Here is a 27,728-nt window from a genome sequence, read left to right on the forward strand (position 1 = left end):
AGTTTTGGTATTTTGATCATTTTTCTCAATTATGTTTTGTACCTGTGCAAATACATGAGTATCCTGTTTTAATACTTTTGAGCATGATTGATAAAAATACTAGATACTGAAAATTTCAGCAGGAAATTGGAGCGCTCTGGATTAGGTTCTGTTATGAAGTAAACTGTGTTTTCCTTTTTTAAGCAATGATAACAGGTAAAATCTGTAAGCCAGGCAGGAAAAGGCCATCAGAAGGAAGATTCTTTGTAAGAAAAAAAGATAAATAAATTTCACACCCAGACTTGTTGAATGGGATGTAGCAGGACCATTTGTTTTGAGAACAAAAATAGCAATCACAATGTGCATATGGCAATTCTCAGAATTGTGAAGCTAGTTCAAAGACAAAGCACCAGGTTGCTACTAAGGTCTCAAAATTGGAGAATGACAGAGTAAAAACATATGGATGATACAGAGTTGTAAGATTACAGCTATGATAAAAGACAGACTTCTAAATGTAAGAAAAGTCTGATTTCAGGTCATCATTCAACCTGTCCTGCAACAACTTCTGTGATATCTTCGTACCTAAATACTTCAAATGCCAGGGCGAGCTATTTGAAAATGCACCTTTGTCCTGTGAAGAGCCCTTACAGTCCTGCTTTGGGAACACCTTGACAGAGGTAGAGAAATCGGTAGTTTTATTTCTCATAAGAGATGTACGTATAGAATTGATTGGAACTGTACTTCTTTCATGGCGTGTAAATCAATTCAAACGTTTTAGCATCAGGAATTTTCACCTATCTAAACTTTGTCACAGGTTAGCAGTTTTGGAAGTGTCTAAATATTTCTTAAAGGACTTCTTTTCAGCTACTGTATAACGTATTTTAGGATATAACGTGTATGAAATCTTTTGTCTTGAGAATTCCTAACAATCTGATAATTCTCTCCACAAAGCATTGCCATCTATGGAACAGAACACAGTATCAGAGAGGCTCCTAGTGCCCTACGACAGGCAGTGATACGTGACTAGACACAAGCAGCGTAGCTTCTGTGGCCAAGCAGAAAACTTCAGACGTTAAAGAATATAATGCTGAAAGGAAAAACTGCTCTATAAAATGTATTTGGTATTATGACCTGTAGAGTTATCAGTACAGTTTATCAGTACATGTTTATAATGTGTTTCCTTACCTTGAGTTTTGCACAAAGGGCCTGACCCTGCATTGACTTAGAGTTGAATGGGAGTTGCATAAAGCGTATTTATGTTTAAGATTATTTAAAGTTTCCACATCAGAGATTCTCTCCTTGCATATAATTGGGCAGTTCCGAGGATGGAGAATCCATTTTAACATGATTCGATAGTGGTCTGGGTTTGAAGTAAAGTTTGGGAATGAAGTAAATTGTCTCAAGATTTAAAATTTCTGTTCAAATTTTTAAAAATATTTCCAAACATTTTATAACATTTCAAAAAATGTAAAATAAGTTGTCCTATTAAATATTTGATGTAACAAATATTCTGCCATTATAAAAGCGGATGCATCAAATTCCAAAACATGTTATTACTTTTACTTTGCATATGATTTTTGAAGTCCATTCAAGACTTTCTTGTTCTAATGGAGAAAAAAAATGAGGAGGAATGAAGTTCATTATGACTGGGTTATTACAGCAGAATATATTTAGATACAAATTATATTGGTATTGTTTCTGTCAATTATCATTCTTAGAAATAGTTTTTGTGCATTTTAATAGATAAGATCAAATCAAAATGGTAGTCAAATAAAATTTCAACTGTGACTACAATTATATTTAACTATTCTACTAATAGGTCAGTTGGAATTGCCTCAATTTTTTAGAATTTCAGTTAAGTGATCATTATTACGTATTTCTATTCTTCTGTCTGCCTTTGCCACAGACCTGTTATTGAGTAAAAGCCATTTCCAAGAGATAAGAGGTACCTCATAAACGACGAGGTAATAATAAGGGCCCAGAGGTACAGCGAGCAGGAAGTCCGCAGCCATGGGCTTAGCTGCTGCACTTGCATTCCCTGGCCCTCCTATGTAATACTCCTGTTCTCGTCTTTCCTTTTACATGACGATAAGCATGAACATGTGAAATGTTTCCATCCACTGCAGGGTAAAAAATCCGGATACTCCCAGCACAGAGTTCAACAGAAAATAAGCAAGCGGTAAAAAAACAGCATAGATCAGCTAGATGCAATAATAATTCTTATTATTTTCCCAGTCTTAAATTAAACTAACTTGAAATTTTTTTCTTTTGTATGCGCTCTCATTTCTCTCGTCATGGTAGTATCTGAGTGCTTTGTAGGAATGAATTAAACACCCTGACCAATATGTCACACATGCTTTACTTTTCCCCCCATCCTTTCCCCATAAGGAGAACAGAGGGGTTTTTACTTAGAAATTTAGACTTCATTTTTTTATAATATATTCCTTTATGTGCTTATCACAAAGAAGGGAATCTCAGAAGAAATGTGTGCCTTGGTCTTGAATGCAGTTTGGTGCTTCTTGTAAAAAAATTGATTAAAAGAATTCTAACAAAATACTTTTTAAAGTTAGTATCCTGTATTCTATTTCTGGCAACAAGGAGAAATATTGCAGGTCCAAGTTTGCTTCTTTTTTAAATCTTATTTCAAATTACAGGCCTTTCAAATTAGTAGCTAGATAGGTTTTCCCGCATAACTCTAAGCTGTAGAAGAACTTTGAGTTAAAAACAAGAGTTAAATACTTTTGTAGTATGAAAGATTTTGAAAATATTTGTGGTTTTGTAAAGGAAATTACTACATTTTTTTTGAAAAATTATTGAGTCTCTATTATGATATACATCTTTTTAACAATCTATCATAACTGTTTGCGTAGAACGTATGTAGTCCAACAGAGGTGATTCTTCTATTGATGTGTTCTGTAAGTAGAAGTTAAATAAGACACACATGCTTTTTCAGAGACATATGTGATTTTTGAGCAATATAATTTCTTCATTTTGTCCTTGTTCTTTCTTGTTTAATTCTACTTATTTAAATTTCATATTTCTGAAGCCGAGTCTTAGGGTTTCATGCTAAATACAATTCTTCATAACAGGGAGGTTGTTGGTTAAAAATTCAGAGTTTTAGTGAAAGAATTTTGCTCTCTTGTAAAAGGCATGCAATTTTTTTTTCTTAAACAAAATCGTGCTAGGTGTTCTCCAAACTCAATTTTGATTCAGGTATGAGGAAGACTAAACCACTGAACTTTAGAGGCCAAACTAGCAGGTTCAGTGGTGTTAATAGATATATGCGGAGAAATTTGCTGTATACCTTGCTATACCTGATATGTAGGTTTATAAGAAAATTTCAAAATAGAGAGTCTTCATCTGGCACATTTCACATCACTAAAATGCAGTTATAGATGTTAAAAAAAATATAGGCAAAATCTACCTTAATACTTCACCTTACTTTTAAATGTGAATATCTGATATCAATATTTAGATTTAATTTGATTTTCATTTTGGTTAGATTTACCCTTAAATATGGGTAGCTGTGTATTTGAGAATCAGTTTAGGCTTGAAATTCTCCTCCCCCATCCTGTCTACACAGCTGAATAAAAAGGGGAAGGTGACTGTCATACATCCAAGCACATTTTTAGAAGGTCAGAATGATTAAATTCCTTCTCAGTAATGTAGTTTTTCTATTCATGCTTTTTATTGACAGTCTTTGTTTCTTATAGAACCTTCATTGCTTTTTTTATTTAAACAAAAATGTAGCAAAGAAACAGATGTGTCCCATATAAAATATGCAATAAATCTTGTCTCACAAATTCTGTGCTCTGAACTTTCTGACAGAAACTGTCAAATATCCACTTTAATTCTAGTATAAAATGTTCACTTTGTGTCACGGCGCCAACCACCATATGCAGGAATAAAGTCAGTAACCAGCAATAAAAAAAGGCAACATGCACACCTTTGAAACAGTACAAGCAATCAACAGTGAGAAAGGTCTATATAAATCTATGGAGAATTAATCTCAGCTTTGCCACTATCCTGCTGTGCATTTACAATGAGACTTTGCTCCCGACCACCAGAAGTGGCTTGCTTTGCAGGAGGAGTTTATCCTAATGAGGGAAAATGTATGGACAATAAAGCAGCAGCTTTTAACCCCCCACCCCCATCCTTTGGATCACCTAGAAGAGCATGTCCTAGTGTGTTCAAACATGTGGGGCCACTACACATCACGCACTGCTATACTTTAGCTGATCATGTGAAACCAATCTTGACTGAGCTCAATCAGCAGAAATTACTTTGGCTTCATAAATCATTGTTATCATTCCACAGGAGGAGGCAATGCTATGGCTTTTCTCTCCTAAAAGCTTTCAGGCCACAAATTTCATAAGCTTCTCTGAAAATAATTTAGTTATATTAGTGTAATTATTAATTCTTTATCCACCACATGAGCTGTTGGTTCCCCATTGAATTAACTGTTTTTTGCATACCCTTCTTATGTTTTTGAGAGGACCTCCTGCTTCTCATTCATTTTAATAGTCATTCAACTATTTAGAAGTATTGTCCTTGGTATAAAAATGTGCTGATCCCTACAGTTTTTACTTCTGCTTACAAGAGGAGATTGTAGTTACAGATAATCTGGATAGTTAGTTTTCCCAAACACAGAACAGATTGGATTTAACCTTGTTCTGTTTGAAAGGATTAGAACTAATTTTTCAGTTCCATAAACTGTTTAGATACATTTAGTCATCTCAAACATTAATCTTGGAATTAGACCATAACATTATAAGAGTTTATTAAAAAGAAATTCGATTTAGAATGTATTTCTATAGTGTTTAAGTACTTGTAGGCTTCAAAAAAATATTTGTTCTCTGGAACCACAAATGTGGGAGAATGAGAGATTCATACCTTGATTGTATTTTAACAGAATACAGTTTCAAATAATTTAAATGGAATTAATTGAAAAATGTAATGCTAATTCTTGCTTTGTAATTAATAACTCCAGAACATAGGAAAATAAGACGTATGTTAGTCCTAAATTTAATGAAACAGTTACCTTTTTGTGTAGAAGCTAACTGAAAAAATAGCTTTACTTTTCTCTCACAGAATGCAATAGAAGCATCATACCGAGAACATAGATTTTAAGAAATATAGGACTTTATGAAAACAAATATAAAAAATTTTTTTATTCATAGTTAGTTCTAATGTTCTGGTAAAATGATCTTTCTCTAGCACATTTATAGACAGCATTATCACTTTTAAAAGAAAACATAATTTCCTAGGTTTTTCATTACCTATAATAATAAACACTTTCTTGACTGTGTTGCTGGAGTGTGTTCTGCTGGTGTTGTGTGCCTTTGTGTGCGTGTACTAATGTGTACAATTTGTTATGGTTTGGTAACATTAAAAATACTGAATCATTTATAATGTTTAGCAATTTCTGAATGGTAAACGTTAATTAATTAGTCTTTGCCCCTGACCTAAAATACAGGTTGGTAACTAATATTCCTGGTTACTTGTGGGGAAACTTGTTTATTAAGCAGCTTTCCAAGACTGCACAGAGACTCTTTGTATGATAGAAACATTTGTACATTTTCATCATTAGATGTGGGTTTCTTAGTTAAAAACAATTTTTGTACCACTGCAAAGGAAAATAAACTTGTAAAGACTGTTTCAGGGAACTGTGATTAAGACCTCATGGCAGCAAGTGTTCTGAAGATTGTTTTGAAAGGATTTAAGATGTCTTTACCAGTATTTAAACCATCTAAAAAAAAAATTGCATAGCCAAATCCCATGTTAAAAATGTGACATTTTCTAAATTAGAGAAAAGGTAAAGGAAACAAGGCTTATGTGATCACACTGCATGGTGATTGTTCCCCTGCCAATAATTTTTATTGCCTTGGCCAATTTTGACCAAATGTGACAGAGTTAGAGATCCTAAGATATTAAGCTCCTAAAATCTCAATAAAAATATGTGGCTAAGTAGACAGGAGTGACCCTGTTAGCCTTCCAGGGAGAGAAAGACTGTATCATGGACTCAACCCTTAATTAAACATTAATGAATCCATCTGGGAACTAACTCTAAAATACAGATCCACAGTAGGCGAAGTTTCATTGATTCCATTGCTCCCAGACCTTCTTGCTTAAATGATACCATAGGAGAATGATCTCTTGATTGGTGTGGGACCATTTGTTTGGGGGATTTTTTGCATTCTAATGTACTGGAATTAGAAAACTATATTAGACATACTATGAAATATTGACACCTAATTTCCAGACTGTTGAATTCCATGAGTTCGTAAAGCCTACCAATTAGAAGTTAGTAACTAGCTGGAGAAAGCTAATCAAGCAATACATATCAGAAAAATTAGTTGCTAGGAATCTGTACATAGTACACAAGTTTTTTTATTATTTCTGAAATACAAAGTTTTTATAAGACGACAAAGGTCCTGCATGAGAGTGATGTGAAATAGAATACAATACAATAAAAAAGAAAATAAAATGGAAAATGGTTTACACTGTTTATATTCTCTCCTGTTTGCTATGTTTATGTATGAAGTGAATTCTTAAGTAATAAGAATTCTTTTCTGTATGACTAAGTAAAAGTAATGATATTTCTCAAAATACAGAGTTATATTAAAAGTAAATCAATATAATAATGTAGGAATAGCAGAAAATTCAGGTGTTATGTACAGCTGTAGATAGATTTTTCTTGAGTATACCTCTTCCTAGAACAGGATACACACCTCCTCTAGAATTTCTGAAAATTTATAATTTGCTAAAAACTTTTACGATATTAAGAAAGCCTATTCAATTAATAGAATGAAAAATATAAATATCTGAAAATACAAAATTCATTTTCACTGTGAGCACCTAATTTCTGAGAACTTGTGTCCTCTATTGCTATATGCTTTATTATAGGATGTTTTCAAGCAGTAAAACAGTTCTAAAATTGGATTCAGTCTTGAATGACTGCATGTAAAATGTCAGCCCAGTAGCATGTGCTACTAAATTAGCAATTGAACTTCGATGTCTTTAACAATTCCAAACCCCCAATTTCCATACTCAGTACCATAGTTATTCTTGTTAGTCAAGCCACATTTTCAAAATACGATATATTCCAGTTTGATAATTAAAAAAAAAAAAAAAGAAAATAGAGATGATCCATTTCCTGATTTTATATTCTCTTACATTCATATGTGTATTTCTTGAATATTTGTTTATTTGCACTTGACATTTGTCAGTTTGTTTAAAAGACTCTATTAATTTGATTTCCACTCCTTTAAGATTTGCATTTCAGGAAAGCAGATTCTGGCAGTGTCAGGTAGTGAAATATTTTTTTATGTGTTACAGTATCCAAACTGTTCATGGGTAACATTTGCAATGTATCCTATCCATGGCCTTTTTATGCTGGGCCCTATCTTTTTCTGGACAGTAAGATAACACTAATAATAAAAAGATTAAATGTAAGTTGAAAAGATTAAATGTAAGTTGATGATACTTAGGAACACTTTGTATGAATTGTTAGCCGCATGCAGTTGGCTTTGCTATCATCAGCTAAACAATGAAACCTCATACTGCATTGAAAACTACGGATTGTTTAACGTGATAAATCAAATGGCTGGACACCTTGGCTGTTGTGAAAAAATAACTGTAGACTTGATTTTTATGCATAAAAACAGTCCAAATGATAGAATTGATCTAAATGTTAGGATTCGTCTACAACGATTTTTCTATATGTCTATGTGCTCTTGTACTGGATCTGGCTGGGATGGAGTTAATATTCCTCATAGCAGCCGATATGGGGATGTGTTCTGGGTTTGTGGCTAAAGCAATGTTTGTAACACAGGATTGTTTTAGCTATTAATAAGCAGCACTTGCCCATTGTCAAGGCTTTGTCTTTTTCTCACTCTGTCCCCCCAGCAAGCAGGGCAGAGGTGGGTGAGAGCTGGCAGAGGACACAACATGGACAGCTGACTCACACTGACCAAAAGGATATTCCATGCAAGTAATGTCATGCTCAGCAATAAAAAAGGAGGGGAAAGGATTTTGAGAGAGGCAGTCATGGCTCCAAAAATGGCTGGGCACCAGTCTGTTTGAGGGAAATGGTGAGTGACTGCCCTTGCGTCACTCGTTTTTTTCCTCCCCTTTTCTTCACTTATTGAACTGTCTTTTTCTTGACCCGTAAGTTTCTCTCGCTTTTGCTTTTCCTGTTCTCTCCCCCATCCCACTGCGGGGGAAGTGGCTGTGTGGTGCACAGCTACTGGCTGGGGTCAGCCCACCGTGACTCTAAAACAACAATCCTTAGGAAAGCACACTTTCATTAGATTGCTCATGATAGTTCTTTCAAGCACAAAGAACTGCCATTTGCTAGCAAGTGCAGTCCTGTGAAAATTTTGTTTTCCATATTATTACTTGTAGTCCAGTAAATCTTGGGTAAAGGATTTCTTAAAAATTAAGTCTATTCAGAAAGTTTCACTGGTAACAGATCTATTGAAACCAAGACCAAAGAAGGCTAAATTCATCCTGCTGTTGATTCTGCTATTCTTTGTACTACTATAGTGTCTAGGAATTTAAACATGTCCGGAATTTTGTATAAGACCAGAGAACAGTTATATGGCTTTTCATGATCCTATCTAGTTTTTTTTACCCATCTAGAAAGCCATTTTTGAGCTTTTTCTTCCATTCTGCGTAGTCCCTGATTTAACAGGGTTATTAAAACATTTCCCTTGTGTGACAATTGTACTTGAGGGTGGAGATATATATAGTATACATTTAGCCACAGAGTCTTCCAAGTTCAGTTTCTGATACCTAAGTATGTCAGCAGTGGATAAATTCTAAGAGATTTGGATCTCTGTTATCAAATGGTAGTGTGTCTTCATGCTTTAAAACGTCCAAGATAATAAGTTCTATTGTTGCTTGTTCTTACTTGGTAATGTCATAGGATGTGACATATGGCACTTTGGAAAAAGATAAGCCATCCAAATCTCTCTGGGAATATACTTCTCTTCCTCACCCCTTGATTAAGGAGCTAGTGTATTTCTAGGACGGGTTTCATCTTTTGACTAACTTTCAGCATGACTGCTTGAGAGGTTTTAGTTTTGATTAGTAAGGAAGGTGACTTCTTGTGAGCCTAGAAAATGTGGTAATAACTTTTCATCCCTGTTTTAACAGTGTCTGTCCAGGCTCTATACAGTTCAAAGAGGAACTGTCATTAGGCGTTTTGTTTTGGTTTTGCACGTTTTGTTTTGTTTGGAGTTTTTTGGTTGGTTTGTTGGTTTTGTTGTTCAGTTTTTGGGTTGTTTTTTGGGCTTTTTTTGTCTATGTCTTTTCCTAGATTCTGTCTTAATCTTAACTCTGGTTAGTTGGAAGACACGAGTCAGAAAAGACCCATTTCCTTCCTTGGGGTAAAAAAAATCAAATACCTTGTTTTAGAGTGGGTTTTTTCCCCCACAGAATAACCTATAATTTACCAGTCTCTAAAAGTTCGTTTTTGAACCACGTGAACTCAGTCTTGGAATATAAAAGTAAGAGTTCTGATGTCTCCATCCTAACTGCTAGTTATCTGAGTGTTGTTTTAATTTTGAAGATTGTCATTGCTCCAGAATTCTTAGGAAAGTTATAAAAATTTGTGCATCAGATCTTTCAATTCTGAAAATACTAAGATACTGAAAAATAAAAATTCTGTAACGGGTACAACTAGATCAGTGGGCTTGTATGAATTATCCTTCTTACATGCATTCATATATTTGAGGTCAGAGGGAAATACCAGAAAATTTATCCAGTCAGACTCAGTCAGTGTTAAAAATTTTCTCTAGAGGTAGTTACAGAAGTAACTGTGAGATTTTTGTGCAGCTGTCCCTACCCACTTTTTTTCTTTGTCCTCCCCTCTTAGAGCAAGTAGTTTCATCATTCTGTGCTTGCCTCTGTCAGTTATTGGCCTTCTCTTTCAGTCTGTGCCAATATCCAATATTTTCTTTCCTTTGATCTTTGGGGAACTATTCCATAGCAGCCTGATGTATGAAGAGGTCTTGGTTCTGCTGTAGCTGGAAGCTACTATGCATATATTCGATGCCCATTTAAAAGAAAGATTTTCTGGTAGTTTTGCATTCTCTGAATAGTTTTTGGTATGCTGTTCCATCCTCAGAAAGTAGAATATGTAGAAGAAATAAGTTGGGTTTTGTTTTGGGTTTCTTTTTACCATTTCACTCTAGTACTGTTTCACTCTTAGAACTGTTACAGCATCACGACTCTTCAAATGCTTTCTTCTGCATTTCAGTAAAAGGAAGTCATCAGAAATATCTCAGGTTCATAAGGCAAATTCATAAGCTTATAGTACGTTTATTCTCTTATTCTTTGAGCTAGATACACATAGCAAGACGAGTAAGAGTAGTGGCTGGTCTTCAGAGTCTATACCTGTCTGTATTACAAAAGGCTGTTCTTACAGCAAATTAAAACTCCATATTTTGTAAATACCTGTTTTCCTTTCAAAGCTCTTGTCTGTAGAAAGACATGGAAATTCTTAGTTAATCCTGGATTTCATAACTATATTCAAAGAAGACATATTGATTGAGATTGTCTACTTGTCAGAGGACAGGATCTGATACTTTGTATTCAGGATATGGACTTAACCAAATCCAAACAGTAGAGCATACTAAGAACTTGCATCTAGAAGTGAGATCAGACAGCAAACTTTATATTTGACAGTTCCCTGTCATTTTCAAAGCTTGTGAAGCCTAATGACTCCAAGGCAAGACAGAAGGGTGTCTCCATACCAAATGCATCTTATGGGAATTAATTTTTAAGGATCTCTGTGTAATCTGTATACATGTAATGTAGAACATCTACAGCTACATTATGGAATAACTTGGTGCAGTAGTATTGGATCAGCAGACTGAAGCAGGAGAGGCTGAGGCCAGTGTGTTTACAGCAGAGGTTTAAGCTCTGAGTTAGATTTAATCTGAGATGAACATCTCCACCTCATGTTTTAAAGCTGTCTGAAGGCTCAAGCATTATTTTGGTCCTTTTGCCCCTTTAAAGTATGGGAGTGCCTTTGCTGTGGAGATTTCTGTTTAATTTCTTCCTAATGAAAACTAGTTTGCAAGCACCAAAACTTATTTGCAAACCAAATCAATGCTCAATAATTGCAGACAGCAAGGAAATTATCTTCAGAAGCATCCTAATCAAAAAAGCTAATGCCAATAGTCACTTTATTTCAGTGTTCGCTGCAGTCATGCTTCTCCCCGATATAAGAAATAGAGAGTGACATCAGGAGTCCATTTCAAAACAAACAAAATGTGCTACATGTAATTAGGCTATAGAATACTTGCCATAGCAGTTTGTGGAAGCGAAAAAGCTTAGAAAATCTTAAGCAGAGAATGAGCAAGTTCTTGGGAGAGGATCCATTGAGAATTACATTGAAATGACGTCCACTGCAGGAGGCAGTTCGTATGAACTGCAGAACCTCAGAGGCAGAGAGAACACTCAGGGGAAGGATCGTGTGTGCCTGTCCTGGTTCTTAACGCTGACTGAGCACCCGCTTCAGTGTCTGCCAGAGGCGGGCTGCTAGGCTGGATGAATCGTTGTGCCAATATGAGATGGCTGTTACTGCAGTCTTAACGAAACTTAGGAAACTGAAATCAAGCTTGTGGTCTGAGGATGGAAGAATTACATGATCCCACTTCAGCAAGAAGGAAATTCTATGCGAGCAAATGTGGTATAGCCAGAGAAATAAAAAGAAAGGAGTTTTTCCATTTATTTAATTAATTTTAATTGTCTTCAGTAATTCCATGGATTAAGACAAGGACTGATATCTTGACTGTGGGGCTTTGAGGACTCTATTCAGTAAAATACAATGTTTCATGGAAACCTTTGCTGACAGTGTTGATAGTGTTAGGTATTGCAGGGTGTGGAATGGGAGGAAAAGAGCAGGATATTACAAATTCTAAGTGGAAGATTACTTAGAAATTGTATGGAAGATTAGAGAATTGCTCTGGTTTCTTGTCTTACACATTATGTAGTATTTGTAACTCCTATTTAGTTAGAATTTGTTGCATAGAGTTGTTCATTTGTTTTCTTAACAAGTCTCAATATCTGAATTTCAAATAAATGTTTTTAAGTAGTTCCTTGGTAGACATGCTTATAGTTAAAAATGCAGAAAATACTATTCATTGTATAATACAGTTATTTTCCTCCTTCCTCTTTTCCCTTATATTGGTACACAAACATACACACTGTCCTGTTAATGTAAATTTTGTGTGTTCCTTCCTAGAATTCAAATCTTTTTTCTACTTTCTGTAACAAATAAAAATTTATTTCTTTCCTTTATCTTCCCTTATTCTGTTCTTACAAGATTAAAAAACAGGAAGTCAGGCCTTCCCACCTAAATACAAATGTCTAAGCGCGTTGTCCTTGTTAGTTACTGCATTCTAGTTCATGTGCATGGACCTGAGGATATTCAATTTCTGTTGTAGTTGTGAATGTAGCTATGTTGGGAAATTTGCTTTAACAATTTTTCATCTCCTTAACAACCAGAAAGAAACTATTAATGTAATCATGAAGTGTACAATTTTATAGACAGTTTGGCTTTTAACCATCTTTGGTTTTCTGTATGTAGTTAATTTTGTATCATGGTGAACCATCAGAATTCCACCCTATGTTTTCTGCTTTTAATGATATGAAATGAAAGAACTGTGGAAATAATGAGTTAAATATAGTAGTTCAACTTGAGCTGAATTTCTCAGGAGGCAGAGAGCAATGCAGTAAATCAGAGCTGCCCTATCTATTTCAATTGCAGCTGGCTTGCCACCAAGAATTGAATTAATTTGTTTTGTTAACAGCAAATGTTCTGAAGTAATCCACTTTTTAAATTATTTTAACAGTCTTCATACAAACCTCTGTGTCGGTAGCCTTATAATGAAATGGAATCATTCAGGATTAATTTCTCAGTGGCCTTGTCTGCGAACTCATGTTTGCAACTGTATTTCGACCACTCAGTGCACTCCCATAGACTGAGCAGCAAAAAGATACAGTTCTTTATCTCTGTATAAAGAAGTGTCTGAATTCTGTTTATATTAACATTTGCACTCACAGGATTATTCTGATGTGGAATAGGAGAAACTTTTCCATATTAGTATTGTTTTACATATGTGGCATTCTGCCACAGCTAAAGTTGCTCCACTGTATTAAGAAGAATTGATCGACACTTTGTGAAAAGAACTAGTGCTTTTGCTTAAATATTCAGCTTAGGAAACATTTTCAAAAGTAGAGAATGCCCATCCTTTGAAAATCAAATCCTTTTAAGTAGTTCGTGTGAGCATTCTGTAACAGAGGGGCTCAGATTCACTAACCATATTTCAAACTCTTGGCTGCTTTTTCAAAAAAATCATGTACATACCATACATTTAAAACTTAGTACATGTGTTTTCACTTTCCAACTTCCTGAGCAAAATGTGATAGCTATATGGAACAGTTGGTGTTAACTATGTTTGGTACCTGTTCAGTTCCAATTGGACTTCCAATTATTTGCGCTGCAAAAACAGGTTTAGGTTTGTAAGTTCTGGTCTACAACAATAAAGAAACATACACAACTTAATGTTCTTTTTTTAAATGTGAAAGTTGTTGAATTATTTGCTTTTTACTCAGATTAATGACTACCACTGTGTATTATAGTATGGATTTTAAATGACATTTCAAATCCAATACATTTTATTGGTACATTAGAAGCATTCATTTAGGTATGAGAAATAAATAAAAATCGAAAATTAGTAAATGTTTGTCACTTTTATTATATTCAGTATACAATCTATCTAATTTTGAATGGAAGAGATGTTTAAGCTGTGGGATCTCTAAAACGGTGAGGCAGTGATTTATATCTCTGAAATGTTTTTCATTGGCAGCTAAAGAAGAACGTAAAAAAGAAGAGAGCAGTTTGGAAAATGCACAAAAATGGTAAGGTTTTTGCTAGTGTTTTCTAACACTTTATTTTGGTCAAATGTGTTATTGATCTTAGGAATTACATTAAATAGGAAAAAGGATCTGTACTTCAAAGAAGTAATATGTTTTCTGAAAATTTCTTATGTAGTCTTCCAGGAAAAAGTTCAGTTGAGTTTTTAGCGAGTGTACTGTGTTTGAGGCCTTTATTACTGTTAACATTCAATTGAATCAGTTTTACAGAATATTGTAATAACTGATTAACTGCTTAAGGTAGTAAAAACGTGTTTCATCGTCACTGAACATTTTCAGCACTTAGGCTATGGAATGCAGTGTACTAAGACACCAATGAAATCTTAATGTTTTTGTTGCCTGTATATCTGTGCCTTACTTAGGCCAAAGGAGGCAAAACAGGGGGAGAAGTGAGATTAATTGATTTACAGATAGTAAAATATTTAATATGTTAGTATTTTTAATAAATTTTGTTCATCAAAGTATAATTTTGAGTGTGAAGGATCTGCCTTTAACCTTGTTTGTGTTAGCTATGGAACTGCTATAAATCTACTGGAGTAAATTGATTTTTAACTTATCAATATTTTTTCTTCATGGTCACTAAAAGCAGATCTGTGGTAATTTGGATTTGTATGTTACTTTTCTGAGCCCAGAGTCACTCCACCTAACTGAGACACCTAGGTTAGTCTTCCTAGACAGTCAGGAGAAGAGAGATAGGCACCTCCCAAATACAGTTCAAGTCTTATTTGACCTGTTTCCATTTGCTTGCAAAAGGTGCCTAAATTGGCTGAACCAATGGCTGACACCAGCTGGGGCTTTACCTCTTAATTTCATTTGTCAAGAGTGGCTGGCTGGCTGGTTTCCTTTCTACCTAGCTACAAGCCTACCTTCTGTGGGACAGGCTCTTTCCTATTATACCTGCTTTGTAGCCTTTCTGGAGCAGAGTAGACTCTCCAGGGTACGGAGGTACACTTACTTTGCAGCTGACTGAAGGAATTAGTTTTCTGATATGGAGTCTTGGTTTTTCCACTGCTAACTGAACATTCAGTATTTCAAATTACTGCTAAAAAGACCTGTTACTTGTGAAAGTCAGAAAGCAGCCCGAGAAGCTCGACTAGGCTGGGTGAAAGTAGAACAGTGCTACTGGGGGAAAGGCTGAAGATGAAATATGAAGAGGGGATGAGGAGTAAGTGTCAGGATGAAGGCAAGAGTGAGAGAGCAAGTGCAGGACTCCAGAAGCCTGGAGCATGCAGACGCAGCTGTATCAGCTACAGCTGGGATGGAGAAGGGTTCCGTTAGGAAGAAGAGAGCGCAATGTTACTGGAGCTGCTGTTACATGAAGCAAACGTGAGAAGAGAGTTTCTGGTTTTGCTGTTCCTGACTCGGCTATCCTAGTCAAGGGGTATAAAAAGCCCAAGTGAATGTGATGGAAATGACATTGCCCAGTAGACATAAACTGTTTTAACCACTTGGTTATGACTCAGGTGTTTTAGTATTTTTAGGGTTTGATATCCCAGAATAGTTTACATCGGTATTTAAAGCTGTGTTAGCTTTTTCTTTATTTATTTGTTTTCTCTTTGCAGTATCACTACAGGACCCTTCAACTATTAATGTTATGGGCTTATTCATAGTTATTTCATTGTGATTCCTTTACCATGGATCACCAATTAACTTGAAATATAGTTACACATTTCATACAAAACCTATATAATCAATTTAAAAGGTTATGGTTATCATATATGAGGATTTAAAAAACTGATATATTAATATCTCACCTTGAGAAATACATGATATTCTTCAGCATGTCCTAGAAGCTATATCCATCTTTAAAGTATCAAAAAAATCAGAGCATATTGGCTTGTGTGGCTAAATTCCAAGCTTCTTTACTTTGTGAAGCAGATGGAGTACATAATCCTTTATTTTTGGGGAGTAACTTCTGTATTTTTTGATGGTTACTTTGTATTCTTCAAGCCTAGCTAAAAGCTTGAGTCTCAAACTAAGACAAAAAACCTTGACCCTAACCTTGGCAATTCCATATGAAAACATGCAATGCGGACTATGCAAATGCAAGCAGAAGTTAAGAAGTATTTGCTGAAGCTGCGTCTGTTGCCCAAACAACATCAGTTGAATAGTTGGGAACTCCTTCCAAGTCTTTAAATACCTCTTATTTATTTTATTTTCAAGATTTACACTTCCCGTGTTCTAGAATTAGGATCTATTGGCAACTGTAAAGAAGAATATAGCTTTCTTTTGCTTAAATAAAATCAATACTGCAAGAAAAAATACTGATTTTGAAATATGTTGTTACCTTTCCTTTTAAATTATAGCATTATTTTTAATAAGAATCACCAAGTCTTTCAGGATTGTTACATATACTTTGCAGAGAAAAGTGATTCAAGCTTTACAAAAGTGAATATACTTTTCTTTGGCTTTGTTTAGATAAGTTTCCATGTATATAGTCATGTGAATCATTCCGTGTTATCTATACAAAGTAATATCATAAAGGTTAAAAAAGCACAATGAGTTAAAATGCTGTTGGAAGTATCGCCTGTAATAAAATACTACTTTGAAAATATCCAGCTGTATAGCAATTCAGTAGCCACATTATAAAATAAAAAAGCCTTAAAATATTGGCAGTGTATTTTCATGAGATTAATGCTCTGCTTATTGACACTTGTGGAAGGCGTTTTGCTGATTTATTTTTGAATGCCCATGATTTGCCCATGTGACATATCTCTAGGATGGCTCATGCATCTGTAAGTTATCCTCCTGGGATTGAGGTAGGTGTTGGAAGGTTAGTTATCCTCAGCATAAATTGCTGCTATGATTTCCAAGGCTAAGGGGAAGTTATGGTAATTACTGGCCTTGACTGCTGAATCAGGAACCAACCTTTAGAGAAACTGCCTCCCCACTGGGCTTACGTGTTGACAGGTTTTTTTTCCCCTCCCTCGTAGCTTTGAAGAAACAGTGGGATACTTTGGGATAAAGCCAAAGCCTGGCGAGAAGGAGATCACACCAAACTATGTTTTCACGGTGTGGTACGAATTCTGCAGTGACTTCAAGACCATTTGGAAACGAGAGAGCAAAAGCATTTCCAAGGAACGGTAAGGTTCTAATAAAGTCATTAATACCATTTTAGATGTCTGGGAAACTGTTCCTTCTCAAACCCAACAAATTATACTCCTGTATTTCACAGGCGTCATTGTTTTCTTTCAGATCTAATGGACATCAAGGAAAGATTATTCCCTCAGGGTGCGTAGGAAAATTCACCAAAGGCACGCTGTCCCTACAAAAAGATAAACACATATAATCTGATAAATTACACTTTTGTAACCCCCTTCCAATTACTAGCTAGTAAAATGAAAGGGGAGCTGTGCTAATTTGTAACAGATTGCTTCTCTGTGCATTTTCATGTTGAACTAGCCTAAATGAGGCGATATTGCTGTCGCAGACAGTACAGACAAATAAAAGTGAATGCTTTTCCAGTTAATATACTGCACTTGCATCAAAGGGAAGTCCCAGAGATTCAGGCCACACTTAGCACAGTGTCGAAGCCCCACACTGAATTTACAGCACTACTTCTGACTTTTGGTGTCCCGCTGAGGACATCAAACTACTTGCCGCTAGATCTCACCACAGTCTCCTGATTTTATTAGTTAGAGTGAAAAAAATCCCAAACCCCTTCAATTATTTACTTGATTTTCTTAAAGAAGCTTAAAATCTTTTACAAAGAAAAAACAATTCCACTACAAACGCTCTATGCTTACCATATCTCAATTCATTTGGAAAGACCCAAAGAGTGGTAATATGGTCATGCTTTGGAAAAGAATGGATTGATCACTTTCAGCGTGAAATATAAATCCAGGTGTTTATTCCAAATCGACACAGATTTAGAGAAAAAACATCTTAAAAAATATCAGCAAAAGCAGTAAACTCACATTTTCCATTTTGCTCCAAAACAGTTGGACTTTTAGGTTCATATAGAAATGGATTTTTAAAGGACAAGATGTAGAAATTAAAAATTCCCAGTTATCAATGTTGTTTTACAGATATTACAGGTTTTAAGCACTTCAAAGTTGAAGCTTTTTGTATCATCTATGTTATGATTAGATTGCTTTTAGAACCTGACAACTGCAAACATTTACAAAGAATCTTTGATTTCCTTGTGTCTAGATCAATATGCAAATTTGTTTTACACGTTAAAAACTGTAAAATAAACAGTCACTAACAAAGTGCTATAATCATGATAAGGATCATCTCAGGGATATATTTTCTGCTGAATCATGGCTTACTTTTGCTCCAGAAGCGGTTAGGAGGAATAGAAGTTAGCTACCCAAGGAAAAACAATCCAGACCATACATCCATTCCTTTTTATGTAATTAGCATTTTGCTGATGGCATACAATGAACCCTTCAAAGAAATTGATTTAAAATGCCTTGTAAATGTTTTAACAGCACATAACTTCTTAAACTTTTTTAATACAATATTCAAGAAATCTTTGTTTGTAAGTAAACTGATATATTCTGTGTTTTCCTGCTGGGTGAGACGAGAATTTCTCAAGGTTTAATAATTATATAAATAAAATATACAAATAAAAATACAGCACAAATATTTCATCAGCTCCTTTGATGGACACCTTTATTCCTATTCATAAATGTAAAGCAATACCATTAGAATGCAGAGCATCAGTTACTATAATACTTCGAAGTGCTGACACTTTCTGGATTATGTAGACTGTTTTTCAGAGTTCATTTCAAATTATATTTAAAAAGCTTCGTTAATCTCAAAAGGACAATTCATTGTTATTTACGTTCAAAATTTGGGTGATTCATCAAGATGGTGAGCTGCTGAAATGAGGAGCCTTGTGTAATAAGTAAATTAGAATGACAGAACAGTTTTCATCATCCCAAATTGTTCTGTAATGTGCTACTGAAAGGAGGAACATCATGAAATCAGTAGATTTCAGATAGAATGATGGAAAAGCTATTTTCATCACCTGAAAATGTCCTGTAAAGTCATGACCATTTAAAGGTTCTGTTTTACAAAATAGGAGACTAACAGTTGATGAGCTGCTGTCCAAAAAAGTTTGAAAGCAAACTAAGAGTCATTGTGCACATTGGTAACTAAAAACCTTAGTATGACAGGAATGGACAGCTGTCTTCCTTAACTATTAATTAATTGGATGCACTATTTGTTTTGCATTTTTAAAGATTGTAATTTGATTTAAAAAAAAATCTGTTTATCGTGAATCAATTCTTTTGTTGTGAGGGAAATTTTAAAAAGAAAGAATTGGCAGTGTAAGTCAATGTTTTCAAAGTTGGGTTCTGAAACTGAGGCATTGATATCCTTTTGTGAACACATTTACAATTGGATTACCCTTCAAATTTTAGGAGGAGCTGCAGAAACAGCATAAAATGTGTCTGAATTAGCTAGTCACATAGATACTTAAAAATGGATTTCATTGTTTACATTTATATAGGAATGTTAATATTGGATTATAATTTGTCTCTCAAGAAATGTGGCTCAGAAAATTCAAAATTTAATTACAATGTGCAAAAGTATCATTATACAAAAGTATGACTAAAAATGTATTACATTAAATTAACAGTAAAAGTAGGTCAAAAGATCTAAGATTCCAAAATTAAAATTTTATATTCAAAACTAACTACTTCACATTGTATAACAGACAACTGTAAAATCTCTGAATTTCAGGAATAAAGAGTACCGCCTTGACCTAAATGACAGCCTCAGCTGCAAGAGCCTGTTTTGTCTAAAAACTGCTTGGCTCCCAAATGTAACACAACTGTAGAAATCTAATTAGATTTCTATGAGACTTTTTCTTAAAGTAAAGGAAACACTTTAGCTGAGCTGCCCTGCATTTAACCTACCATGAAAATAAATTAGCTGACTGCAAAATATAGTTGAATCATTGTCTCTTTCCTGGACAAAACTTGCACACCATTTAGGAATGCAAGACAGAGACAGATAAATAACAAACCCAAATAAATATGTGTTATAATATGATAAATGAATGAGTACAGAGATAAAATGAAGAAAATTTTCCAAAAATTTTTCAAAAAAATTTTGAAAAAATTTCCTATAAGGAATATGATGACAGTTTTCTTTCAGACATAATCTTCCCTTCAATAACCAGAATGCAACTACAATACAATAAAATTTGCTTTGATGGTCACCTCTTCATCTCTAACAAGCAGCTTAATGTAAATGCACCATAACACTCAGCAAATGTTGGAGCCTTGTTTTGTTTTTCTTTGCATCAAAACCCAGTTTTGTTGTTGACAGCTTTATAATTTAGTATGTCTGTGCATCCAGGTATGTCCAGTGCTTTGATGCTTTCTTCTGTTTATAAAATTTTGAGATGATAACTGAATTGAAGATTAAAACAGAGTTGTCAGTTATTTTTGGCAACAAGGCACTTGCAGCATGGTAGATTGCGTATAACTCCACTCTCGCTTGTGTTTCTTAGACTACTAATTTTGTTTGCAGTGGGCATGTCTATCAATTCAGAATCAAAACAAATATGCATTTATAACAACTTAAATACTTTGTATATTTATGAATGCCTACATATAAGTCTGTTAAACCATTCAAGATCTGTTACAGTATATTTTAAGAGGATATCCTATCCAAATCTGAATATAGAGAAAAAGTATAAAAACAGAAAAAGTACTAATAGTTTGCAGTGAGCACTTTCATCACGAACCATGACTGTATGTTTTGCAAAAGAAATGTAACAAGGATAATCATTATGTGTTGCTGGGTGATACCCTTAAAATACAAAATAATTAGATATAAAAGGAATTATTGCTGTTAATTTGCCCCACTGCTAACACTGCAAAGATAAGATTGCTACAATAGTTACCGCGCTGGATTAAGCCCTCTCTTTCAGATTGAACGTTGATACAAATTTCATAGGTCAGACCTCAGAAAAGAAAAAGAGAACTGAAGTTTGTCTTCATAGCTGAAGAAGACATAATCATTATTTGCTGAACAGAATTACGTACTTCATCTTAAAAATAGCAAAAAAGTTGTATTTTTTAAATGGTACCTTTTATGAATGGTGTTTTTTAAAAATGCTTTCTTTGCTCTTGAATTTAATCTCTAGCACAAAACATGCTGATGGTTTCAACTTATTCTTGTGAAAAAAGACATAGTATTTTTTTTTTCCATGAAAGTAATAACAGGTTTTAAAAGCAGAATCTCAGCTGTTGGAGTGTAGGTAGCTAATGGTGAAGATCAAAATGTCCTAACAAAAGAAAAAAGCACTGAGGAGTGCCCAACTAATTTTTTTTTATTATAGTAAATTGGAGCTGGCTACACCTTTCTACCCAACTCTCCCGTTTATTCAATACAGAATGAATTGTATTCATTGCCCTCTATTTCTGCACAGGAAAAGAGTAAGTATGGGGAGTCCTTGTTTGTAACACCACATGGTCATAAGAGATAAAACGTAAATTGCAAAATCTCTTCGCAGTGTTGGCCAGTACAATATTTAATATTTTTAACCATTGATTAAGCTAATTATGAGACTATCTTGTGCCTAACAGATGACTGAAATTTGACAGAAACATTTGCCACAGAGGAACTAGTGGATTATGTTTTCATTTTCAATATCGTAGTGAACAAGGAGGAGAAATAATCTTTGGTTCAAGACTTTATATCTATTTTAGAAGACCAAATTTGTTTTGTAGTTTGATTTAAAAAGTGGATTTCTCTTTTGTCTATTGTATGTCACATATATGTTACCTAAGACAATGCGAGCTGGTGAGAGTCTAGATTTGCAGCCATTTTGATCAGTTTGTACTATGGTAGAACACTCTGTCCTGAACATTAGTCAAGCGCTCCAAAACAGGGCATCATCCAGTTATCATACAAACTGCATGTATGATAAAAGCTAAAAGATGAGTGCAACAGATATTGTTTCATTTGATATTAAACTAATGGCCTAAGAAGGCAAACTGACATCACAACATATATGAGTTCTAAGGAAAAATTTGAAATATGATCATTAGGATCACTAGATGACTTTACGGATTTATGCTGGGAGTTCCTTGTACACATAGTTACAGCATTGGGAAAAAGCAACATCTTTGTGACAAAATTTGGTTAATGAGCCCTACAGTGTTACCAGGCTGGAGGCTAGTAGTTCATTGTCCTGTCAAAGCTTTTGGAGTGAGTTCAGGTTAATTGTAATTGAGTGAAAAAAGAGAAGATAAGAAGATGACATTCTTCATGTCTACATTCCACATGCCTTTTGAGTAGATTTTAGTTGGCCAGTGTAGCCTTTGTCTGTACCGGAAAGGTAAGGTTGAAGTAGCTGATACATGAATTAATGAGTTGGACCGGATCGTTTAGCAATGCAGACAGAGAAAAAAGGGAGGATTTTTACATGTTTCTGAGGTTAAGGTGTATCTATGGCGCAAATTGAGGAGATAATTACAAATTACAGGCCTGTGCTGCAAAACAGAAATGGCTATTTGCCATAAAGCATACAACAGATCTGGCAAAGTGCCGCGTCAAGGCTCTTGCTCTTGGAATGAAAAATAGTGTTTCCTAATGTTGTTAGGAAAGCACTACACAACAAAGCAGAAACCATCACTGAATCATTATATGTATCTACAGCTGTCCATACGTAGTTCTTCTCCAGAAGGATGCGGTAGAGCTAGGAGAGGTAAGAGTAAGAATGGTCAGGTACAGAACAGCTTCTGCATAAGGAATTGTTTAAGTAAAGGGGAATTCTTTGGCTTGGAAGGGACCCTACTGAAAAGGATACGATAGGGATGTATACAAGCATGAAGGGTGAATGGGAAATAGTCATTACATACCTCATACAACAGTTGAAGAGCATCAAATTAAATTAGCAAGTGGTTGGTAGAAGCCAAATGCAGTGATGCCTCTTTGCAGTAGGCATACTTAAACTGTTGACTCTTTGCCACAAGATGTCGCAGATGCCAAAAGCTCGCATTCCTTCTGAATGGTGACAGTACAAATGCAGATTAAAAAAATTCATGAAGGACTGTTACATATGAAGAGAGTTTCCAGCTGTGAAAGTATTCTGGGGATTATCACTGTATGCTTTGGCTGTCCTATGCTCCTAGGTATCTGCCAGTGGCCAGCTCAGATGGACTGAAGAATATTTTTGATCTGAATTGGTATAGCCTTTTTCTTCTTGTTGGTTTTTCGTAAAGCACCAATGTTCCTAAAGGCATAAAAATAGATTTTTTTTTTCTTGTGACTACAGAGTTAAAATTTCTCATCCACTTTATAGTGATAATCAAAACACTGTCAGTAGCTCCAGCAAAAATAGGAACATATCAAGCATATTAGCAGTTTGAGGTTTGGAGACAAATTCCACTGACAGCATACATTTTACTGTATTTGTACTGATTTAGTTAGTGAACTTGTATTCTAAGTGCAATTTAAAGATTTGATCAATAATGACCAGATTATTTCCAGAAGATTTAAGCTTGAAGGCTTGATCAGGTAATTGTATTGTACAACACAGTAATAGAAGGGGACAGTGTTCAAACTTCATAGTGTGTTATAAGGCTCCTAATTCTGAAGCTTAACCAAGAACTCTATAAAATCATCTGCCAGACCAGGTAATACACAAGCATCTGTCTGCTAAAATTTTGAGACTGCGATGTAACCTGTTACATTGCATGGGCTTTCAGTGTTTTCAGGAAACGGTGCTGTTACTTAAGGATTAGCTGGTGGGCTGCATACAGAAATTGTCATATGACTGAGAGCAGTAAGGCCTGTAACACAGGAAGGGAATTTGCACTGTAGGGATATTTCTTAGTCTCTTAAGGGGAGTCACTGTTCAGCTGTGTTAAGGATCTGGGCTGGGTATGCAGCTTGGCTCTAGGTTGAATAGTTGATGTTGACTGTAGCTACCCCTGCTTGTTCATCTCCACCTATATCTGCAAGATTTGGACTGCACAATTCCTATGCCAACACAGTCTTATGGGAGAAGTTTGAACTTCAAGCCATGGAAAGTTCAGGTGGCACAGAATTGTCATTCCAGGCTATTTCATAACCCGTGGCTATCCACATAACCCACCAGCTGCATGGAAGGAGCTGCAGAAGGGAAGAGAATGGATTATTCCAGAATATCAAGGGAGAGAGAACCAGATAATTTGGTCTCTGTGTTCATGCACCAGCAGAATCTGAACATAGAGCAGTAGCAACGGTCTCATTTAGAAAGGATGTGAGTTATCATAACTGGGGGCTTTAGAGCATGGAGGGTGCCAGCCAGGGGTGAAAATAATGATGAGTTTATCTGGGTAGTCCCTGGCTTGATAATATCTTTTGCTGTAAGGAGGACAAGTATTTTCATGAGATTATGAAGGATACTTTTAATAAATACAGGCTTATGTTTCAATTTAGTTACTGTGTCCCTAGTTACAAAATAAAAATTTTGAATAAAAATAATGTCTTTATTTTTCACTAGTATCTTCTAATTTAAGAGGCCTGACTTGCATCCAGTTTACAGGGAAAGACAACGCCTGCCCTGCTGCTTCCTAAAGCAGCACCTGCACACCTTTTCTCTCTGCGTTGTGATTCAGCTGTTCTGCCATCCTTTCTAGTCTCTTTGTCCTCTGCAGTGCTCTCTGTTCAAAAGTGTCCTCATCACTGTTTTTCTAGCATGTTTTACTACACAATTCTATCCCTTCTTGCTTTTCTGTTTTAGATAGACTTCTGTTGACTTCTTTATTTCCCTTTCTTCCTCCTCGATTTCGCATCTATTAGATTCAATCCCAGTTTCTCCTTCATGAAATCTCTAAAACATGGCTAATGTGTCCATCCGTGCTACTTTATACTGATAGAGGAAGGAAAACACATCCTTGCATTGAGTCCATTCCTTTGCATATCTCCAAACTCCCCCTCATGGTCATTGCCTCTGTAAATGACCAGTTCACGTGAGCTGCTCCCCTGTACATTAATTCACACGACAAAATCTCAGAAGAAAGGAGTGGAGAGTGGTTGGTGGGATGCTTAGTTCATGTTGTTCAGCCTACACCTGCAAGTTGTAAATTGTGGAGCTCTGTCTCAGGGCTTAATTCTGGTACTGTTTCTCCAGGATAAGGCTCTTGAGGAGATTCTTGTCAGAATACGTATTAAGTGAACTTCCCTATGCTGAAGAACTTAGCCGTCCCTATTATCTTTCCAACTTGTTATTGTACTATCTTACTGATTTCCCTGCCTCTCTAGGGAGCCCTTTTACCGTGTAAGACTCTGCAGCCTCTCCCAGCTTCTATTTAGTGTCTCATGTAACACTTAAGTAACAAATGAGCTTAATAAGATGAAGTGAGTAAACATTTTAAGCCCATACTTTGTAAGTCTCACCCTGTAAGCAGTGTCTCTAAGACACATTTAGTCTAGTATATCTACAATAAATGTAGTAGTAGTTTTTCAAAGACCTGTTTAGATGTTTTGTTGGCCCTTATACTGAACACAAGACTTCAGTGGATTTTCCGTGTTCCCTCAAATTCTTTTCTATTCCAACTGATTTCTATAAAGTATAAATGTTAAAATTGGCCACCTTCATTATTATCTAGTATACCTGCAGTTACTCACAAGGAAGAAGAGAAATTTAAGAGAATATTTATTTACCTCACATTTTGATGTTCTATCACTTGGCTTTTGTTTTACTTCAAACAGACTTTGAGCAAGTAATTGCTGAACAATTAAAAGTAATCAAGGAAGGTTATACTTTTATAAGAAATTTAACAATTTACATGTATATAAATTCTCATAAACTGCAATTAATGCCTTAACTTTATAATACATTTAATAGTTTAAGTTAACTAAAAATAATAGCATGTTGTATGGTGTATCTGTAGATTGGTTAACAACATATGGGTCTAAGAAAAGATCGGAAAATAATTAGTAGTTTACTTCTATCCTTTTTAATGTACTTTATTTGTAGTTTCTTTCGGTACATTATTCTTCTCTAATTTTACTCCTAATTTTAATATACTTCTAATTTTTAGTATATTAATGACAACCTTTTTAGACAAAGTTGTGATATTGTATGATTTATACAAATGGGAAATTATTTCTATTTCTGCTAAGGAAAGGTGGTAGAAAAACAAAATAGAGTGAACAGAGAAGAGGCATACCCAAGTTGAATTTACAGTTTGTCTAGTCACTAGCTAATCATTCTTTAAGTGTGTGATTTGTATGTTTTTACTTATCTGTTTCCGTAACAGACTCAGTCAAATGTGCATACATTCAGCTTTAGATGAGGTAAAGAATATTGTGTGTGTTTGTAAGCTTTGATGGAAGGCCTTTAATGAACAATTAAAAGTATGTGTGCATATCTAGGGTTTTTTAATTAAAGTAGTGGAAAAAATATGAAGATTAGACTTCTGCTGTTAGCTGATTTTTTTTTTTATTTCATAGTTTTCATACTATTTAATTTTTCTCATTTTGAGGATAGTGTTTCCAAACACAATAGTCAGTTCTAGTATCCTGCCCATGTTTAACAAAGAATTATTTTTATTTATAAGGCACCTTTACAGCATGGGTGCTTCACTGATGTAATTACTGAGCTAATTATTTTCTAAAAATTGAGCCATCTGATTTTAAAAAATTCCAAAGAATTACATTCCTTTAAAATTATGCACTTAGGGTTCTGATGATGCCTGCTAATCTTGTCAGTCATATGTTAGCAAAGTGATGGCTTTTTTCCCTCGGAGACCAAAGTGTAATATATAATGAGTCTGTCATTTTTATGAGCCCAATATCACAAGATTCAAGTCATGTTAGTGAGCTGATTTATTTTTATTTTATATTCCAAACTATTTTATTTTAAAAAATCCAGGTTTCCTGGAAATTGTGCAAATCTAGAATAAAATACACAGAGCTAGGCCTAAATCTGTGACAGGTGTAATGTTCTTTTTAAGTCTAAAAGTTTATAATCCCTAGAATTCTTCCTTCAGATGAAAATATGGACTCTAAACATTTCAAAACTATTCGGAAAACACTCCTAGGACCCAAGAGAAAGTGATTAAAAAGAAGATGTGCTAAAAATAGGAAAGAGTTTAGAAGTTGATCCCTTTGTGTGATTCTGCTGAACCTGAATACTGTCACTTGAAATACATCATCGTCTTTGCATAAACTTTGTAGCTGTGAGGAATAGCATGCTGTCCAGTGGCTGCTATCATCCATCATTCTGAAGTAAACTGTGCTGATTAACAAAAAATTGTAAAAAGATGGAATGGTGTGTTGCCACTTAGCTGTTTACCTGGAGAAACAGGGAACACTAATGAAGTTTTAAAAAGACTTCAGATCTATTTAAAAATCTACAGAATAATAATTTCATATTTGTGTATTTGAGGGTGTACTTACAGCTTGAATCAATGTTGTAGCTAAATAGCATTGAAAATAAGTTTACTTAAAAGTTTACTGAAAAGTGGGGCAACACCAGTAACTACCCAGCAGAAGCTTCTAAAATACATAGCTCAGAGAAGGAATTTTAGTTTCCAACAATGAGCATCGATAAACACAATAATGAACTTATGAATGCGTTCTATGTTTTTAAAAGAGGTTGTCCAGAATCTAGTTTGCTGCTAGTGTTACAGCAAGGAAGTACACATCAGAAATTGCAGCTATAATCCACTTTCCTTCTTGCTTTTCTTCCAAAATTCCTCAAAAATTGAGTGTGTCAAAAGTGTTTTGAACTGGACATGGTATTTTAAATACTTTTTGACTGGACATAGCAATTACTTCTGCCAGTGGAAAAAAATAAATAGGAGAAGTAAGTAGAATTTTTCAGTTCAAGAGTGCCAAGA

General features: G+C 34.9%; 1 protein-coding gene across 1 annotated transcript in view; it reads left to right on the forward strand.

Moving 5' to 3' along the window:
* LOC104326957 (formin) overlaps positions 1-27,728 on the forward strand; it is a 143,447-nt gene that overhangs the window by 111,330 nt on the left and 4,389 nt on the right. The window contains exons 14-15 of the mRNA XM_009931799.2: positions 13,863-13,914; positions 16,863-17,012. Of these exons, the coding sequence (XP_009930101.2) occupies positions 13,863-13,914; positions 16,863-17,012 (202 nt within the window). The remainder of the gene's footprint in view (positions 1-13,862; positions 13,915-16,862; positions 17,013-27,728) is intronic.

Source organism: Opisthocomus hoazin, chromosome 7 (assembly GCF_030867145.1).
Source record: "Opisthocomus hoazin isolate bOpiHoa1 chromosome 7, bOpiHoa1.hap1, whole genome shotgun sequence".
Taxonomy (NCBI): Eukaryota; Metazoa; Chordata; class Aves; order Opisthocomiformes; family Opisthocomidae; genus Opisthocomus; species Opisthocomus hoazin.